Raw genomic sequence first — 21,335 nt, 5'->3', positions numbered from 1 at the left:
TTTTAAACACAACAAAAAGATAAGGAAGAAGGAGGACTATTATACTTGGCAACTTATAGCTAAACTGAACACTTTGCATCTATTTCCCCAACTTTATTTAAAGAAAAATGATGGTAATTCATTAGACAGCCAGAATTCCATTTCCTCTTTGCTTTCTTTCAACATAGTGGAATAATTTCCATTTCAAAATGCATGCCAGAGTTGTACAAAGTGTACTAAATACACAGGAGACTCAAGTCTTAACTGGCTCATCTTCCAACTTTCCCCAGTCTGTGGTCTGTCTTTGGATCCGCAATAATTGCCTGAACTGCTACAATGGCTTCATTAATTTTTGTTTGGAGCTCTCTGAGTTCCTCTATATGCAGCAATCGAAGAATTTGGGCAGCTTCATTAAGAACAGCATCTAGTTCATTTAGAAGAGGAGAAATGGTATTAACATTTAATAAGCACTTTCTCTTTTAAAAACATTTGACACCTGTAGAGGAGACCAAAATAATTTCTAAAAACAGTGCCCGGTTGTATAAAGCTCAGAGCACTTATTCCATATTTGCTATACACGCTTTAGTAATAGGGGGCCTGATTCTTAGGCCTGGTCAAAATGTGTTCTGTGTTAGACCTAAGGTGGCTTTATACAACCTTTGTGGCACTCCCACTCTGAAGTGGCCAAGACTGACTGAACAAAGGAGCTGCAGAAGACCTGAGGATGAGTTAAAAGTTTTTGAGTAGTAGTTTAATGGTAAAAGCGATATTATCTGTGCCTTCAGTCAGATTGGACTAGACTCTAGATAGTTGACCATTCGCTCAAAGGGGGAAAAAAAAAAGAGCACATAAGGTCACATCAGTTTGTACTATTTTATCTGGCTAATGCATGATACCTGCAAACCAATAATCAAAACACAGCTGCTCAACACTGGTCCCCTTGGCAACCATTAAATCAACAGAAGTCCTCTGCCAGTAGAAACAAGGTTTTACAACAAGACACAGTCAAAGGATAAATTCCTGCTGCAATAAAATGTCAGCCTTTATATGGCAGCAACATGTAAACATTATCCTGAGACATTACTCCATCTTCTACTTCTATGCTCCAGCAGAAGATAGACAAGAACTTTTATAAACAAGTTCTTGTAAGGAAGGAAAATATCCCTTCTGGAAAAATAACGCCTTATTACTGTACAAGTCACATACATCTAGAGATTATGTATGTACTTAGTCCACGGCAGCTTCGCTGTTTAAAAAAAGTATATACAAAAAATCTTACCTCCTGTGTCAAAACCAAGAATGTGCTTTTCTAAAGCAACAGGCAAACCCTTTAAAAAGAAAAAAAAAGCCATTAGAAATGGTTGGGTTAAAAATTAGACACTGATTAAATTATTTTGAAGTAAAGTGGACCATAATTTTGCCCAACTAAAGCATAGGTGTTCAACCAGAATGATCACAGCTGAGTACTATGTTCCTCCCAAGGACAGCATTCGACCCTTTGTAGTGCAATGTGTAATCTACCTGTTCATAAACAGTTAACACCATGCCCTACATTAGTTCATTATTTCACCTACTCATAGAGCAGAGTGCACACTTCAGAGCACCTGTTTGCAGGCAGCCCTGTCTCCCGCCAACCTTTGTAGCCTGCTCTATGTTGAGGCTGAGGCCAATGAGACTGGAAGCTATGACATCCCTCCAGCATATGAGGCTGCGAGGTCTTCTCTATCCAGTTTTTGTTGGATTAAATGCATACAGCAGGCAGGCTGGTATGAACTCCAGCATACAGAGCAGATGGCCAAACCACTTCACCCAGCATTGAGTCACCCAGCATTAGGAAGACATTGGAGACTGGCTGGTCTGGTGCTTAACATCCTCATCATAATATGATGAAATCACCCTATGTCTTCAATATATTGCAGCTGTTTTATGTCCAAAGCATTCAGCTGGGGCATTTGTGTCTGTGGCGGCCCATGTTTCAGAGCCATACAAAAAGGACAGAAGCCCCTGCTGCTTGACAGATTTGCATCTTAGAGCTGATATGTGGCCAGAGGCTTGCAAAGAGCATGAATACTACCCATAACCTTGCTGATTTGATGTTTTTTTTCAGCAAGGCAACCTCTCTTCATGGTGACGACAGTGGCTAGATACTCAAATGAGTTGACGAATTCAACTTCTTGTCCATCAATTACAATGGGATGGGGAAGAGGTCCATTATCCGGTTTGGTCTTCAAGTCAGTTGGAAGGAGACCCAAGTATACTTGTTTCTTCTATAAATACATTCAGGGCATTGATATGGTTAGCTCATGAGGATGTGAATATAACCATGTCATCTAAACATTCCAGGTCTGTTATGCAGAAGTCCAGCAGAAGTCCTCAATATGCAACTACTGACTGCTTCCATCATTTGGTCAACAATGGTGTTGAACAGATATGGGGCACCCCTGATGGATGCCATAGTTGTTCTCAAACCAGTTGGACATCCTAGCATGCAACTGAACATAGCTCTCACTTTGGCAATGCATTTCTCTGAGAAGATTGAGAAGCTCGCCAGGCACACCAGCGGCTTGTAGGTTGAGCAAAAGAGAGCAATGATCAAGTCAAAGGCAGTTTTTAAACCCATAAAGGCTACGTGTGTCATCCTTCCTGTGCTGACACTCTTGGGCCTTTTCAGTAATTTGTCTAATGGTAAAAATCTGCTCAGGGGTTGTTCGGCCAAGTATAAACCTGACTAACTGTAAATGGCATAGGTTCCTTATGGCAGGCGTAACACACTCAAGAACCACCAGCATGAACAGTTTGCTTGGAATGGAAAGCAAAAAGCATTGCCACGGTGTTTGGAACACACCTTTCCCTTTCCAAAATAGGAGAATAATCTCACCAGCGCCAGTGGTCAGGTAAGTTTCTCATGACTCCATACTTGGTTAATAATATGGATCAGCCACTCCAAGATCCACTAAGCTGGGGGGAGTGGTAGATACCCTGGAGGGTAGGGATAGGATACAGAGTGACCTAAACAAACTGGAGGATTGAGCCAAAAGAAATCTAATGAGGTTCAACAAGGACAATTGCAGAGTCCTCCACTTAGGAAGGAAGAATCCCATGCACAGCTATAGACTGGGGACCGACGAGCTGGGCAGCAGCTCTGCAGAAAAGGACCTGGGGGTAACGGTGGATAAAAAGCTGGATATGAGTCAGCAGTGTGCCCTGGTTGTCAAGAAGGCTAATGGCATATTGGGCTGCATTAGGAGGGGCATTGCCAGCAGGTCACGGGAAGTGATTATTCCCCTCTATTCGGCATTGGTGAGGCCGCATTTAGAATATTGTGTCCAGTTTTGGGCCCCCCACTACAAAAAGGATGTGGACAAGTTAGAGAGAGTGCAGCGGAGGGCAACCAAAATGATTAGGGGCTGGAGCACAGGACTTATGAGGAGAGGCTGAGGGAACTGGGCTTGTTTAGTCTGCAAAAGAGAAGAGTGAGGGGGGATTTGATAGTGGCCTTTAACTACCTGAAAGGGGGTTCCAGGGAGGATGGGGCTAGGCTGTTCTCGGTGGTGGCAGATGACAGAACAAGGAGCAACGGTCTCAAGTTGCAGGGCGGGAGGTCTAAGTTGGACATTAGGAAAAAGTTTTTTACTAGGAGGGTGGTGAAGCACTGGAATGGGTTACCTAGGGAGGTGGTGGAATCTCCATCCTTAGAGGTTTTTAAGCTGAGGCTTGACAAAGCCCTGGTTGGGATGATATAGCTGAGGTTAGTCCTGCTTTGAGCAGGGGGTTGGACTAGATGACCTCCTGAGGTCCCTTCCAACTCTAATATTCTATGATTCTATGAGATGGAATTCCCACTGTGCTTGATCAGCTCGGTAGCTATTCCACAAATACGAGCAGCACAGCCATTCTTGATCTTATATGCTAAGTTTCAAACTTCCTTGACCGTGATATACTGTCATTACACACAGGAGTGGGTCAGTGGACTCTTCGCATCCTCCTGGAGCTGCAGCTGTTTGGGGCAGTTCAGAAGCTCCTGAAAGCATTCTTTCCATTTACTCAGACATTCTACCTCAGTGCTCAGTATGTTGCTGCATCCATCTGTGATGAGCAAGGATTTGTTCTATGGACCAGCTTTTAAGGTGTGCAATTCTTTATGGACAGAACCATAATCATTGGTAGACGCAGCTTCCATCAGTTGAATTGTATTTACCCAAAACATCTCATGGTCCTGCTTTAAAAACCTGTGTTACACAAGGCATTGAAGCATTGGTATTCCTAACCAAGAATTCCCTACCCTGTCCAGTTAATCTGATTTTAATGCAAATTTCCTCAAAGCTGACCATGTCAGAGTGCAGGAACTGTGGAGATCCAAAATTTGTTTTAGATCAACAGCTCCAGCCATTCAAATGCACACTTAGCATGCACCATCCAGGCCTTCTCAAATAATCATTGCCAATGAGCAATTGCCACATTTTAGAGTTTTAATTTCAAAACACCAAAAGCAAATCAATCATGTTGTAAACTCATCTTACGCAGGCAACAATGATCCACTTAAAAATATCCATCAGTTTGTTCAAAGATTTCTTAAATGCTATTCTAGTTTTTCAGCTTGAAGTAGATTTCTGTAGCCAAGTTTCTAAGTCCTATTGCTAGTGTTGCTAAAAGAAATGCCATGACAATCTTTCAGTGGCACCACTGTAAGATTATGTCTACATTACAGCAGCACAACTACCATGCTGCAGCTATGCCACTATAGAGCCACAGTTAGACGCTTCCTACATCAACAAGAAGGGGTTTTTCCCTCAATGTAGGTAATCTACATTCCTGAGAAGTGGTAGTAATGTCAATGGAAGAATCTTTCTGTAGGCCTACCCGCACCTACACCAGGAATTAGGTCACCCGAACTATGATGCTCAGGACTGTGAAAAATTTTCATGCTCTAAGCGACATAGCTATGTCAAACTTTGTTTTAGGTGCAGATCAGGCTTAATAGTTTCAACTGAGATTTTACTGCCTAGGAGACAGAAATCCATGGGCAATTATATAATACAAGACTATTTAAACACAAGAGGGAGCAATCCAATTACTAAAGCAGTTCAACTTTTATAAAAGACTGAAAGGTCATAGCCGATCCAAGGGAATTAAGTTCAAACTAGCACAATGCCCTCAGTCCAGCTATACCAAGGCTCCTAGAGCATGGGGAGAGTATGTTAAGTAAGTGGTCCTTTATACCTAATGTTCTCTCCATCACCTCTCTCCTTCCATCTGTAAAGGGGAACTCTCAGATTCAAATTTGTATATTACATTTCCTATTTGTTAAATTAGATTTTTAAATCTTTACTTTTAATCATGGAAGATGTTCCCCCCCGCCCCCCCCCAATTTATGACTGTTTACTTTTTTTACTACATTCACCTGACATAAGAAAACCATGGTCTCTCATCAGTATCATACATATCCACAGAATGCTACATGTTTGGACTGCAAACGCTCCAGGAGAACGCTAATTTTCAATGGGAACTATTTTTAAAGTTCGTGGAACGTTATGTGTTTTCTATAAACCGGCATTTAAAAAAAAACCAAATTTGGGACCTAAGTTGACCCTTCTTGCCTGTGGACATAAGTGGGGTCTGAGTCAGTCATTTTGTTGTGAACAGGTTTCCCATGTAACAAGAAACCTCACAAAGCCATAACTAGTATCTTCAGTGTTGAATGAGCATGGACACACTTTCAAAGCCCAATGTTTCAAAGCAAGTGCTTTGTATAGGAACTAGAAATTATTCACACAAGAACTATAGCAGGCTTTGAGCTTCAATTCAGAAAGCTGTTACCCAGATATGAAAGCCCCTAGCTTTCAAGAGACCAGATAATCCATGTGAAATGAACACAAAATGAAACAAATATTGCTGCAACATAAACGCGACAAGCAGCAGTAAATTGGTGACTTGTTAGTTTTAAGGTGTTTTTGATGACTGAGGCCACTAATGTTACCAGTCTGTTAAGAAATGATATTTGTCAACATGTCCACATGGGAAGGAGACATCAGCTCTCTGTCAGTGGAACAGGGGTCCTTTTGGTGATGCACAGTGGTCTCTGGTTCTCAGAGCAGCTGTTCATCCTGGCAAAATGGCAAGGAAGTCCTTCTCATCCTCAACCATGTGGTATCTAGCGACATTATTAGGGCAGGAAAGGAGCTGTAGAAGCAGCAGATGCTTGTGCAGCAGTAGGGCATGTGCTCTTATTCCCATGGTTACTGCATGCTCTTTACCCAAAGAAATGTTTAGTTCTCTAATGGCGAGCTAGCAACCTGAAATTAAACCCTGATTACAGTACGTATAGGAAAGGAAACAAGTGCTCATTCAAAATCCCCTCCATCTAATACACTAATTCACTTTATGGACTCGTGTCCAGGAAGAATCAAATTTAATAAGCAGCCCATTTTAATTTTATGTGACCAAAAATAACTGCAGTCACCTACTCAATTTTGCAATCCAGTGCCAATAAAATGAAAGCCTGCCTCATTTCAGGCTGTGCAAAACATTTGCTTCAAGGCTAGTCACTGCACGCAAGTTTTACCCAGCGTGGAAGTGTCAGTAAAATTTTAAATACTAGTCCCTTAAAATAGAGGGTTATCTTTTCTCTAGAAGAGACTCAGAGATGCCATTATACAATTCGTGACATAAGACATTTGTTTTCCTGTGACTCTAGTACACATTTATACCAGATGAAGTAAACAGTGCTGCACTGTACCACAGGCACTGCACAGCAAGGTCTAGACAATATGGTGATAAAAATGCACAAACCCATTTTACACTTGTGCTCCTGAACCAGCCCTTGGTGCTAATTAACTTGTGCTGACAGTTAATGGGCCTCTCAAAGAGCCACTCTGCTGGCCAGGTTCACTGGAGCATCCTGGGCTTGGCCTATGCCTTCCTACCTAAGAAACACTACCTATGCCAGAAAAAAACCAGGAATCAAATGCTGTCTTAAGTTTTATACCCCTTTTGTGCCATAAAGAGGACTTATGAGGGGATGAGAGCTGGTAAAAACAGGTGGGGTGGTGCAAGTCTCCCCACACAGTCCTGCCAGCATGCCTCATCCTTCATTTGGAGAGATCATATCTAGGAGTTCCATTTCTACAGCCATTTAATCCTTAACCATTGTCTGAAGCTCCCAAGGTGGTCAGTTATGACCTTTTTTATGCAGAGTCTTGTCCATGGGGCACAGGACAACGGACCTGAAGTCACTGAAAGCAGTTATTCAACAGCTATCAGACTGCCCAACTTTGGACACTACCAACCGGAGGTAAGCTGGAAAAGTTCGTTATTCTCTCTAGCCCATTATTAAATTTTTAATGATTTAATCTTTATAAAACATTTTGATCATGTATTTGGTACAACCTTTGGTCTTTCTTCTAAAACGGGTGTTATGGAAGATCCAGCAATTCATTATATAAATCTATTTATTCTGCTAACCTGATTTCCCAACTGTATGCAGAGCCACCAAATTATGTGTATGCATTAACAGATTATGCTACCAAAATGCTCATCCTCTCACAACCGATTCCCTCCTTACTGTCTGTCTCTGTCACTTGGTGCATCACTCTAAAATGTAGTCTGTAAGCAGTCTGTGCTAGATACTCTCGTTCTATGCCTTCTGTGAAGAGCCAAACACACCTTTTGCAACTATAAAATATTAACAGATAATCCTGATTGTCAAAATTAAAAAAAAAAAAATGGAGTTCTGCCCTCTCCCAAACAAAGAAGAGAGTTATGTTCTCTTATAGCAGTTACTAGCAGGGAGGAAAAAATCAAACTTCTGTTTTCCCACTCCAGCACTGTAGTGTGTAAGTAACAGCAGCAGAGGGTTCTCTTTCAAATTTACAAGCTTAATGTTCTATAGCTGACATTGAAATAGTAGTCTCAGCTGTTGACATACTCTCCTGTTCTTGTAATAGTTTTAAAATCTAATGCAACCACTTTAACATAGAATCTAAGCACTTTGGTTTATTGCACCACTGCTTAGTAAGTCAGTGTGGGTTACAACTCAAGACTCGTTTGTCATCACCATTTGACAAATACAAGAAATGCCATCTATTTATTATCATACAGTATGTGTTTCTGTGATGTAGATGTCATGAGGGATGAAGGGACCAGCACCTCGAGCAAATACAGCTGCTCTATAAGGACAGTTCTAGACAATGCTTTGCCCTAAAGGTGTACAGGTTGCCTTCACTAACTGAACTCAGTACACCACACAAGCAGCTCCTACTACAAGTGATGGAATGAAAGGTCAGAAGAGCCGGGATGTTTAAGAAACGACTTTCTGATAAACCAGGATTGTTCCCACTGAACATTTCTTTTATGATGTTTGTCCAAAAGCATTCTGAATGTCTTACAAGCCTATCAATATTCAAAATTGCTCTGTAGCCATATTTTCACTGATATATTATTCATGCAATTCTTAGATTTAATTATGTCAATCATTTCTCTTTTGGATGGGTAGGGAAAAAAGCCTAGATTCCCTCCCCAACTCCCACAAAAGCCATGTGAGAAGCCAAAAAAAGCATATTCTACATATAGGGAAGAAAATAAAATATGGCCACTTGTTTATTTAGCCATCACTACTACTTGGAAACAAGAGGCAGTCTAAGACCTCTTTTCATGTTCCACTGAAATAATGATACTGAAAACTGTTGTAGTGTACATTACTGTAATGTTAGAGGACTGTGATTGCACTCCATTAAGCAGTCAACTTTTGATTAAATAATCATCATTTACAAATATAGCTATATTTGTAATTTGAAAAGTCACATGCACTTGATTATTCCGTGTGACTTTTCCCTTGGTCTTTCAGATTCAGGATTGCAGTATGAAGATATATCCACTTCTTCTACCTTTCCTACCTGAACACTACCGCACACAGATTCCAGCCACAAACCACCACCATTGCTATATTTAAAATGTATTTGACTGAATACTGTAAAGACTCTGGTGGACTTGTGATATATGCACATACCTCCTTCGACTGATTTGCCTTTCCTATGGCGTCCTGAGTCAAGCGCTCTTGAACCAAAATGCGAATTGCCTAGGGAAACAAAGTTTGAAGACCAAAGTAACTATTCCATGTTGATGCATGCCTCTCTAGTACTGCTCCCAAGGAAGTCAAAAAGCTTTAACCTGTACCAGACACTCCAAAGGAGACCTGCTGGCACAGGATAAAATAGAGATTCATTGTGTTAGCTCACCTCCAGGATGAACTAGCCATGGTCACCTCCTAAGTCAGCAGTACCCACTTTTGAGGCTATGTAGCCATCTGCAAAGCCCCCCAAAATCTGTACTACTGGAACCTTTCCAATGGAGGTGCTTTCTGCTGCTGGGAGCCCTTCACCAGGCTCTGGGCCCTTGCCCACCAGCACAGAATCTGAAGTAAATCTGCCCACTGAGTTATTTATAAAACGTGAAATCAAAAGTACTTGTAATATATAAAAATGTAAAAACATAAGTCTCGCTTTGATCTTGGATATCTTACAATCCTTCTGCCCATCTGGTTAGTTTACTGGCTCCTGCACTTGGCAAGTTGCACCACTCCATGACTATTCATACTGATAGAGACATATATATGAAAGGGCTCTAAAAATAACTCAAGGGATAGGAGAGAGCCAGAATTAGACCATAACAAAGCAAATAGCCTGCTCATTACAGCTGTTACTCCACCCATTTCCTTGCTGAGTTATTCAAGTCTAACAAAAGCACTCAAACTACTTTATGCATCACTTCACTGTTTACTTTTCCTGTTGCTTGGCTGTGACGTTACAACACTGCTTTAAGGCAATACAGAATTTTCTTTCAAACTAATTTTTTTAGTGTGTCATCATGAAATCAGATTTGTGATGAGTATCAATTACTAATAATGAGACTTAGAATAAAGAAAATTATTTTCAGCACTGCTGATACCTATGACGGATGATGGTATCCCTGGCCAACTTCTCAAAATGTTAGCTGGGCAAAAAGAACATCAAGGAATTTTCACTTTACTAGCTACTACAGCAGAGGTTCTCAAACTGGGGGGTCATGACCCTTCTCGGCGGTCTTGAGATTATAATGGGGGGGGGGGGGTCATGAGCTGTCAGCCCCCACGCATGCTGGTAAGGGTGGCATGGCATGGGTGAGGGGTCATCACTTTTTGGGAGGGGATTGGGGGAGAGAGGGCGTCATCACAGCCTGGAATATTTTCAAAGGAAGTCCCAGCAAAAAAAGGTTTGAGAGCCCCTGTTCTAAGGTTTAGTAAATTTTACCTGGAATTCTTGTGCTCTCTTCAGTTTTTCTAAAGCAGCCATTACACGATGTCCAAGTATAAATACAGACTATTGCATTGTTCACATACAGAAATTATGTACCACAAAACAGCAATTCCACTGGCACATTCTAACAACATCAAGCCACGAGAACAAAGTCAGAGTGCTTTATGTAAGCCAGAACTGCCAATATGGAGTTTTAGTCTTAACACAGTTAAAAGCAAAAGAGCTCTCCCCCAGGATGTTCTTTGCCCCACTCCTACAGGTGTTTGGTCATCCTCTCCACATTATTGGTCCTATTCATTCCTTTTCTCTAACATTTTAAATGTCAATACATTTACAAAGAAAAACGTAATACAAATATAGTGACCATTGCTGACGAGCACACTGGAGATAGTGAAGATGTAAAACCTACTTTTTAACATAGCTATTCCATGTACTTCATAAGAAGGTATTACAAACTTCGATAGCCACACAGTCTCCATAAAAAATTTACACTAGATTGTCTATTCTGCAGGACAGGGACCATATCCCTTTATTTTGTGTGAAATACCTAGCATATTTTTAGTTTCTGAACAAAACAAAGTTTATTTCTACATTTTGTTGTGATCAAGACGGAGGGGTTAGTTGGCTCCAGTCTAGTACAATGATGTAAGAATACCGCTTTGATTTGAGATTTACAAAAGACTAGAGAGTTCCATCACTGAACCACAGATCTTCTGTGCCTTCCAATTAAGTACTTGGAATAGAAGCACAAATTAGAAAATGAATCAGCCTATTTGCTGTATCCGGACACTAGAAAGTATGATTAATTTACTGGATAAAATAAAATTTGCTTTAGTTAAGGCAAAGTGGAAGGACAGTTATATGGGGAAAAAAAGGGATTGGAAGTCAGGGAATGTAGGTTCTAACTCTGGCTCTGCCACAGGTTTTTTGAGACTCTGGACACATCACTTAGCCTTTCTGTCCCTAAGTTTCTCCCACCTCTAGAATTGGAATAATACTTATCTACCTCACAATTGTGTTGTGAGGCTTAAATTCATTAACATTTTAAAGCTTTCAGAAATGCTGGAATAAAAGGCATGAAATAAGTGCAAAGAAGCAGCTTTAGATGGCACAGAAGCATTCCAAGTACTGAACACAAATTCTCAGTTACAAGATTCCAGGAATTTTGCTACCATTGGTTGAAAAATTTGAAATATAAATGCCCATATCTTCAATTTTGAAGACTACCATTTTTCTTTTAAACCAACCAGAAATTAAGTACAAAATGTATTAACAGGCTTAAACTTTTACTTGCATCTAAAAAGCAAAAGCTACTGACTTCATATACACGTTATGGTTTTGGGTTTTTTCTGATAGATACTAGTTGCTCAGACCAGATTCCCAAAATATGAAGAACTAAAGATGTGAACCTCACCTTAAGCATTACCAAATAGTCATCATGTCGCTGGATTTGAAGAAGGTTAGCCAAAGCCATCACTCCAGCCTTAAAATCAGGATTATTCACTGCAAGACAAATTCTACCATTATACTTGGTTCCAAAAGATGGGTTAGATTTCTTGCCTTGCATGTATCAGACTGCTCACAAATTTGAGTAAGGGGTTCACGCAGTTACTTGAATGAGTAATCCCACGAGACTACATGTGTGAGTAAGGGATTCACAATCTGGCAATATGTTTAATCTACATTAATTTTATAAAATGAGCAAACTCTGAGAATTGCCAAGCAATTAAAAGCGCAGCTGTAGTCTGAAAACCGATTATATACAAATGCCAATAAAGTATAATTAGCTTTATTTTCAACCCAGTATGCATGTTAAAATACATGGAAATATAGTAATAAGCAGGAGGCCAGTTTCAGTCTACATTTTAAAGAGCTCCACACCACTTATTGGCTGCACAGCAGTATTGCACTTGTTTTCTGAAGTGTGAGCCAGACCCCCCGACTTTTCTGGGAGTTGATGGCTAGAGAATTTGATTGGTGGTTACTTTGGCGGGACTTTGTCCAATTCTGGTGTCCACAATTCAAGGATGTTGATAAATTGGAAAGGGTTCAGAGAAGAATCATCAGAATGATTAAAGGATTAAAAAACATCCCTTATAATGATAGACTCAAAGAGCTCAATCTATTAAGCTTAATAAAGAGAAGGTTAAGAGTTGACTTTATTAAGTATCTACATGGAGAACTAATATTTAATAATGGGCTCTTCAATCTACCAGAGAAAGGTATATCATAATCCAATGGCCAGAAGTTGAAGATAGACAAATTCAGACTGGAAATAAAGCATACATTAATGGTGAGAGTAATTAACCATGAGAACAATTTACCAAGGGTTAGAGTGGAATCTCTAGCACTGAATTTTAAAATCAAGAGTGAATGTTTTTCCTAAAAGATCTGCTCTAGGAATTATTTGTTGGAATTTCTATGGCTTGTGTTATACAGGAGGTCACACTACATGATCACAATGTAGGATCACAATCCTTTTGGCTTTGGAATATATGCATCTATTAAACTAAGTGACCCCTGGCACCGTCAGTAGTTTTACCTGATCCATTACAGGAACCCACTCATAGATTCGCAGAAATGTAGAGTTGGAAAGGACCTCAAGAGATGATCTAGTCCAATCCCATGCTGATACAGGAATAAGTATACCTAGACCTATGACAGGTTACTGTCTAACCTGTTCTTAAAAACCTCCAATGATAGGGATTCCATAATCTCCCTTGGTAACTATTCCAGTGCTTAATATCCTTGTAGTTAGGATGCTTTTCCTAGCATCTAACCTAAATCTCCCTTGCTGCAGATTAACTCACTAACTTTTATCCTACCTTCAATGGACACAAAGAATAAATGATCACCATCCTCTTTATAGCAGCCATTGAAGACTCCCCTCAATCTACTTTTCTCAAATCTAAACATGCTCAGTTTTTTTTAACCTTTCCTCATAAATCAGGTTTTCTAAACCTTTTATCATTTTTGTTGCTCTCCTCTGGTCCCTTTTAAGTTTGTCTGTACCTCAACATTGCTGAGTACAACAGAACATCTACCTCTCATGTCTTGCACATGATATTCCTGTTAATACACCCCAGAATGGTATTAGCTTTTTTCACAATTGCAGCACATTGTTAACTCATTTGATTTGTGATCCCCTATGACCCCCAATCCCTTTCTACAGTACTACCATCTAGCCATTTATTCATTTTGTAGTTGTACATTTGATTTTTATTTCCTAAATGCACTACTTTACACTTATCTTTATTGAAATTAATCTTGTTGATTTCAGACCACGTCTCCAATTTGTCAGGGTCATCTGAATTCTACTCCTGACCTCCAAAGTGCTTGCAATCCCTCCCAGTTTGGTATCATCTGCAAATTTTACAAGTGTACTCTCCACCCCTTATCCAAGTCATTAATGTAAATATTGGATAGTACCAGACCCAGGACAGACCTCTGTATGACCCCACTAGATACGCCCTCCCAGTTTGATGGCACATCATTCATGACTACTCCGAGTACAATATTTCAGCCAGTTATGCACCAACCTTATAGTAATTTCATCTAAACCATATTTCCGTATTAGGCATGATTTGCTGTTGATGTCCATGTTGGCTATTACTTATCACCCTATTATCCACTAGGTGCTTACAAACTGGTTACTTAATAATTTGTTCAAGTATCTTTCAAGGTATCAAAATTACACAGAGTGGTCTATAATTCCCCAGGTCCTCTTTGCTCCCCCCCCCCCCTTTTTTTTTTTTCTGTTAAACAGATAAGTACTTGTTCGCCCTTCTCCAGTCCTCTGGGACCTAACCCATCCTCTTTTAGTTCTCAAAGATAATCACTAATCATTCTGAGATTGTTTCAGCTAGTTCCTTCAGTATCCTTTGGAGAAAAACACTAGCATCCGTCTCTACTTCAGTATAAATGCAGAGTCTTTGGAGATAAAAGCTTTCAAAACAAACATCAAAAGACATAACATGCCCTGAGATCAGTATTTTCAGTATAGCATCAGAATATCATAACATATGCATTTCAAAGAAACCCTGAAGAAGACTTTCTGGTATCCAAAATGCATATTTTAGCAGTCTGGATACCAGATAGATTCAGAAAGTCATCTTCAGAATTTCAGGTTCTCTCTTTTATTTTTTTATAGATTATATCTATATATATCTATATTAGATAGATAAGATAGAGAGAGAACAGATTTAAGTAAGATTTATCAACAAAAATATATTTCTAGAGATCAAGAAGATAAGGTCATTGCATACTTACCATCCAAGTTTATCAGTGGCTCTGCATTTTTTGCTGCATTATCAGTATTTTTAGCACCATCAGGTGTGGAGTCCTTATACTTATCAGCTGTCAAAATAAAAGAGTTTTGTTTCATGAATGTAAAATTCAGGTGAGAGCTAATAAATAATTAAAAATTAACAGAGCTCAAAGCACAGAAAAAAGAATCACTAATGCACACTGTTAGCTGCATTTGAGCCAACTATATTTTCAGCACACGGTGGAAGACTGGCAGCCAAATCAGTTTGTAGATGTTTCAGTTATTTCCCACTACTGAAACCCCACAAGAGTGACATTCTAATAAATCCTGCTCAGATAGGAGCTGTTACTATTGCCTATGTACTAACTCAAAGCCGAGGCAGAACTGCAGAGATGTGCTACATCATAGGGAGGGCATTAAAGCTTGGCAGAGACTTAACTGGCAATCATCATCCTACCTAAGCAAGAAGGAACAATCCAACTGATTCTTGTAGAGTGAAGAACTACTATAAAAAAAAGGCTGTCAACTAGATTTCTAAGCTAGAACCCGTTCAATATTAATGAAGATGACCTTCAGTGATCACTCTAGATGGGACCATTAGTCACATATTTCAGCTGACCCTAATCCTTGGACATCAGATGGACAGAGTATGATATTTCTATTATGTTTTACTCTACAACTGACACCATTCCTATTAGATAACATGATAAGGAATATTTACCATTTGCTTTCACATTGGGGAAAAAATGTATGTATATCTTGCTAAGAACATTTGACTTGTTATTTCTCTGAAGATCAAAGATGTGCTGAAGACAGACAAAAATGTCTTTTCTACATCTATGCCTCACAAGCGTGATCCCACAGCGAAGTCAACGCTGTGTATTATTTCATTCCTTCCTCTGCCAACAAACTAGGATACAAATTATGAGTTTACTGCTAAATCAACCAGGAGAAGTTGGTCTGGAAAGGAGAAAACTCTTATTTGAATGTTACAAAATAAAAATAGGAATTCATAAAAATATTGAAATTACACATTAATAAACATACTTTCTATGTGATCTCATTGCCTCAGTTTGAAAAATCCTTTCTAATATTAACAAATTCATTCAAAAGAGTATCACCTTTAAAGTGAAAGTATTAAAAATCAGCCATACCATTATCTCCATACTCAAGCCTAACAGCTAACCCAAGAAGCCAATCAATTGTTTCTTGTCGTTCTTGTATCTTGAAGGGACAGTTAACATCTTTCAGATACTGTAGAGAGGAAAAACAGGAAAATGCATCCACTATCATCATTGGTTGGGAGGAAACATATCCACAAATTAGTCAACAAATTAGTCAACATTGTAGAACTGCTTTGATAAATAAGCATTATAGGCAATCATCTCCCCATCAAGCCCAGTTTTGTTAGAAGGCCAGTATTAATGAGTGATGCCATCCTGAAGTATGTTATATTCCTACTGTGATTCATCTGAGGCATTTCACTGCTTCTCATGCCACAATTCTTCCATGTCTCTCATCTGTTAATAATCAGATCTGCTTCTCAGCTGGTGAACAATTGAGGTTTTCCTTGTAATATGATACACGAGATTTAAGACACTCCAAAACATTCCAATTAAATTTATATTTATGCCACCTCAGTGTCCCCCACTCTCACCCTCTAACAGCACAAGCAGGGGAAAGTAGAGGACAGGTGAGAAAAACTAAAGAACTCCATCTCCAGTGCTTTAGGGCTCTATCCTACATGGTACTGAGCACCTTAGCCTCATCCCTCAAGACACTGAAGCACACAACTAGTCCCACTGAAACAAATGTGCTGAAAGACTAAGCGCTTTGCAACATTAGATCCAGAGAGTGTTCATGCACCGTGCAGGACTGAGCCCTCAGAGAGAAAGAGATATGGACGTCACACACAGTTAGTGAGGAGAATGTCAAAATGCTCACACAACAGATCTGCCACAAACTGATGGCTATCTGCCATGCTTTGTGCAGGCAGTAGACAATAATCCATCAGAAGTAGCAACAGACAGATGGCTATAGTCCTTTATACACTACTAAGACTATATATTATATATAGGATTATATGATCCTAGTTCGTTTCCACCTTGGGGTATAGTTTTATGCAGAAAAACACTGACTATTTTTAGCCAATTTCCTTCTGCATCAAAGGCAGAAATACCTTAATCAGTGAGGAAAGAGGCAAGGATACAATTATTGCAAAAACTGATCATGTTTAGATTAAAGCAAAAATTATGCACAACAAATGGCATTCAATTACCCCTATATTTTGGCTTCTGTAAATTATTTAGACTTTTAGCAAATAAAAAATTAATTATTTTCCCCCTTTCAAGTATATTTGTTGTATGCAGGGTTGTGGTAGCCACCTTGGTCCCAGGATATTAGAGACACAAGGTGGATGAGGGAATATCTTTGTTGTCTCTTCTTCAGCTCTGTGTAAATGCAAAAGCTTGTCTCCCACCAACAGAAGTTGGTCCAATAAAAGATACTTCCTCACCCACCTTGTCTCTCAATTATATTTGTCGTAACATATATATTGAGTAAAAATAGAAATGGTTTATCATCATCTACAGCTACCACACACAGGTTATAATGTGTTCTACTGTTTCAAGTATGAAGTTACCTTTTCAAAGGCTTTAGGCCATTCATCATTGTGTATGTTCCTTAAATTTCCTCGGTCTTCAATCTTGTAGTGTCTGATTTTCTGGTCTTCGAGCCAGACAATAAAGTTTCTAAATTCTGTTTCATCTATATCCAGAAATAAAAACAATAAGCTGAATAATAAACAAGAATAAAGTAATGTTTTCTTAGAAACAGAAGTCAATGAGGGCACCTTAAATTCTGATCCTTGATTCTTTTTATTTTTCAATTCTACTATCCAGTGATTCCAGTAATACACCTTAATTTATAATCTTTCACTATGTGGACTCTTGGTGTGAATTTATTTGAGTGCTTTAATCATGTTAGAAAATAGGCTTGAAAATTTCTAGTCAGTCAACAAGAAGAACAGATTTGTGTTAGAAAATATAATTATAATTAAATTAAAGTGAAGAATGGAGAGAAAGGAGAACAAAGCAATGACAATGCAATTCAGTGGTCTATCAAGTTACAGGTTACAAGACGGATTCAGTGACCTGCTGGCCAAACAAGGATGCCACATTTTGCAATGTGCATCTATACTGTCTTGTAAAGACAATATTCATATTTATTATATACACACGCATGCCTCTACCACCCCCTTATGAGGCAGTGTAGAGATAATTTTTTTCCTGATCAGTGATCCAGAATTGACATGAACAGACTTAAAACAAGATAATTAAAATACTGTGCTAATTACATTGAAACAGAAACACATAATGGCCCTAGCAGTATCTGTATCAATCTGCCAAAGCACTCTTGGTACTATCAGAATGCAAAATTTCAGTGCTCAGAGTGTGGGTGTTACCTCACTTTTCAAAATATCCTATCAGTCTGGGTTCTGGGGGGGCTCTGCCCCATGCTAGTGATTTTATAAGTAGCTCTTCCTTCTACGTTCAAGATCTACAACTGTCTAAGTTAAGTAGAGAAAATACAAGGCTTTAAAAAAGGGCAACAGTCTGATACTTTCTCCACTTAATTAGGCAGCAGCAGGTTGTGAAAACTGTAACTGCTTATAGCATTAGGACCACTGGTCTCAAAAGTTTCTCAAACTCTGGTAGGAAAGAGAAGCACAACAGATATCTATATCTATCTATCTATATAGATAGATATGAACTATTAATATTTATACAGTATTAAAGTTAGCAAAAACACAAAAGTATTTTAGCAAATTAGGTGACAGTGATATATGAAATAAACATTTCTTATTACCATCTTGTTCCCCAATTCAATTCCACTATATTTTAGCAACAAATATTTTCAGGATCACTTGAAGTTAGAGATTACTGCTTTATAACATTAGAAGGCTGGGAGCTAGATTCACAAAGGAACTTGGGTGCGGTAGTGCTCAGTTTTGCCAAACTTAACTTTTAGGTGCCTAAAGAACCACTCTGGGATGCATAAAGCCTGAGTTAGGTATTCAGGCTCCCTATACAATGAATGGAGGGAGATAGGTGCCTCAGCATAAAATTCACAAAAGCCAGAAAACACTAAGCAGCTCCCTACCTAAGCTAGTCAATGGGAGATGCCTAGGAAAGGGTGGTGTCCCTAAGCTGCTTCCCCTCAGAGTTTGGCACTCACTGAAGGAGCTACCATGGAAAAGACAACAAACCACCTCAAGCTTGAAACTGAACACACAGGCCAGACTACAGATATGTGCCTATCACCCAAAAGACTACATTAAAAGAAAATTAAGACTGCAAAAATCGAGGGTTGAACAGTTAGGAAATGCCAGAATTAGGGTTGCCTGTGCATATGCATTATGATATAGTCTATAATTACATACTAATTTTTCCATAAGACCCTTGCCTCATTCAGTGCAGGTTGGACCTGCTCAGGTGATGAATCAGGGCTGTGTGTGAATGAGACTTGTCTGTAGGACAACTACGCCTTCCTGGTTGCAGATGTTGGAAGGTATCTAGTGAACAAAGCAGGGATTGCAGGAGGAGAAAGGATGGTCTCATGGTTAAGGCAGCTGAATGTTGCCCTGGAGAACTGTATTCTATCCCTGCCTCTGCCACAGCACACTTACATTATGCTAGGCAGGTTACTTAAAACCATACTTTTCACAGGTGGCTACTAAATTGTGTGTTCCTCTTTTTTTTTTTTAAGGTGGCCGACTTGAGACCCTGGGATCTGAACTGCAGAAGCACTGAGCACTCACAGCTGCAACCAAAGTCAATCCAAGCTGTGTTTGAACACAAAGTGATATATAATGGTAAGTACTCTGAAAAATCAGGCACTAGGTATCTCAAAGTGGATATCATAGAATCATAGAATATTAGAGTTGGAAGGGACCTCAGGAGGTCATCTAGTCCAACCTCCTGCTCAAAACAGGACTAACCTCAGCTGTGCCTCAGGTTGATAGCTGCAAAATGGGGATATATTAATATCACCTTACCCCACAGGGGTCTTGTGAAAATAAATTCATTACTGCTTGGGAAGCACTCAGGTACTGTTTGTGACAAGCACCATAGAAAAGCTCAGGAGGAAATTATTGTGTGATCAAGGAAGGGTTTGAATAGTGTGCAGTAAGCACATACTGCATACTGAACAACTAGGATAGGAGTGAATAGCTGCTCATTAACTGAGCACACCCCGTGCACTGAACAAGACAGCAGTCTGTGGAAAAGCCAGAATATGACCGTGTAATTACCCACTATACAACAATGCGTGCGCACACACACACACACACACACACACACACACACAGAGTGGAACGAAGGTTGCGCAGGCAACCTGAATTCTGACATCTGCTAACTTTTGACTGCGAAACTTTGCAACCCTCATAAATTCATTAAAAAAAAACCAAACAAACCAAGAGATTTACCCCAGAAACAGTCTTATCTGAGGTTGCCCAGGAACATTTCTCGGATTACCGCCTGACTGCCAGGGGGAGGACAAAGCACGGACTGGTCGTTAACAGCTTTCCTGACACGGCCTGTCCCCAGCTCGGTGCAGGGACGCCAGTCCACGCACCCACCCACCACGCGCGCTTTTCTGCTCCCCTGGGCGCGGCGGGGGGGGGGAGGGGAACGCCACGCAAGCGGGTGCGTGGGCGCTGGAGCCAACCCCCGTGGCAAAGGCCAGAGCAGCTCCGCGAAGAGGCGGGGCACCCAGCTGGGCACACGAGGCCGGAGGCGGGCTGGGCTTTTATGGGGGGGATGGAGGGTCCGTTAGAGGAGCACTTGGTGGGAGCCCGAGGGGCGAGGCGCCCCAAGGCCAGCGCTGGCGGGGGAGGCGGCAGGGAGAGCAGAGGGGGAGGGGCGCCGCGGAGCCGGCGGCGGGAGGCCTGAGGGGAGGCGGTCACGGCTCAGGGTAGGCCGGGAGGGAGGCAGACGGGGCCCAGAGCGGCTTGAGGGGCGCGTCGGAGCCGGGCCTGCGGCCTAGCCCCCCGCGCGCCCGGCCCCGCACCTCTGCAGTTGAAGCCGGCCGGGTTGTGGTAATCCAGCGCCGTCAGCTTTCGGCGGAACATGCTCCCTCCGCGGCGCGGGCCGCAGCGCCTCCCTCCGTCCGTCAAATCCCCCCGCGCGCGCGCGCCGCGCACCAGCCGCCGCTCGCAGCAGGCAGCGCCGGGCAGCGGGAGGGGCGAGAGGGGTGGGGGGGCGTCTCGGGCCTCCCACTGGCCCACAACCGAGAGCGGCAGCGGCCGCGGCCAATCGGCTGCCGGGAGAGCGAGCGCGAAGGGGCGGAGTCAGAGGGGAGAGAGGGCCTCGCCTTCAACCAACTTTATTGACAGCGCCACAGGCGGACAACGGCCCGGCGGGCCACGGGAAGGAGGGGCGGAGGGACAGATAGATGGCGGGGAGGGGGAAGGGCATGGGGAGGGGCTTAGTGGGGGGGGGGAGGGACTGTGGGAGAGGCACAGGTGGGGGAGGGGCACACAGGGGAGGCGGTTTGGGGTATGGAGGGGCTGAGGGGGGTAGAGGGAGGGGAAGGGGCTGTGTGAGATACAGATGGGGTGGGGGAAGGGGCTGTGGGAGAGGCACAGATGGGGCAGGGGTTGGGAGCATGGAGGGGCTGTGGAAGGGATATAGGGAGGGGAAGGGGCTGTGTGAGAGGCACAGATGGGGTGGGGGAAGGGCTGAGGGAGAGGCACAGATGGGGCAGGGGTTGGGAGCATGGAGGGGCTGAGGGGGGTAGAG

General features: G+C 41.4%; 1 protein-coding gene across 1 annotated transcript; it reads right to left on the bottom strand.

The window, feature by feature from the left end:
- Positions 1–78: 78 nt before the first annotated feature.
- RTRAF (RNA transcription, translation and transport factor) lies at positions 79–20,784 on the bottom strand. Its single transcript, XM_067554768.1, has 8 exons — positions 20,605–20,784; positions 17,177–17,301; positions 15,690–15,789; positions 14,538–14,624; positions 11,683–11,771; positions 8,984–9,052; positions 1,259–1,307; positions 79–403 (listed from the first exon to the last, which is right to left on the bottom strand). The coding sequence occupies exons 1-8, from the start codon at positions 20,663–20,665 to the stop codon at positions 249–251; spliced, it is 735 nt and encodes a 244-aa protein (XP_067410869.1). The 5' UTR covers positions 20,666–20,784; the 3' UTR covers positions 79–248.
- Between the last annotated feature and the right edge of the window lie 551 nt (positions 20,785–21,335).

This window comes from Emydura macquarii, unplaced genomic scaffold (genome assembly GCF_026122565.2).
Source record: "Emydura macquarii macquarii isolate MOO-44397 ecotype Brisbane River unplaced genomic scaffold, CSIRO-AGI_Emac_v2 contig_1551, whole genome shotgun sequence".
Taxonomy (NCBI): domain Eukaryota; kingdom Metazoa; phylum Chordata; order Testudines; family Chelidae; genus Emydura; species Emydura macquarii.
Note: the sequence above shows the minus strand (reverse complement) of the source record. Positions and strands in the feature narration are given on the sequence as shown.

What these genes read in the sequence shown, in the direction of transcription:
- RTRAF (XM_067554768.1), bottom strand. Translation starts at nt 20,665, where the DNA reads ATGTTCCGCCGAAAGCTGACGGCGCTGGATTACCACAACCCGGCCGGC. An exon ending in GGCCTAAAGCCTTTGAAAAG is followed by an intron (nt 15,790 to 17,176) that starts GTAACTTCATAC and finishes TCCTCTCTACAG; the next exon opens with TATCTGAAAGATGTTAACTG. An exon ending in TCTTGGTTTTGACACAGGAG is followed by an intron (nt 404 to 1,258) that starts GTAAGATTTTTT and finishes TAAATGAACTAG; the next exon opens with ATGCTGTTCTTAATGAAGCT.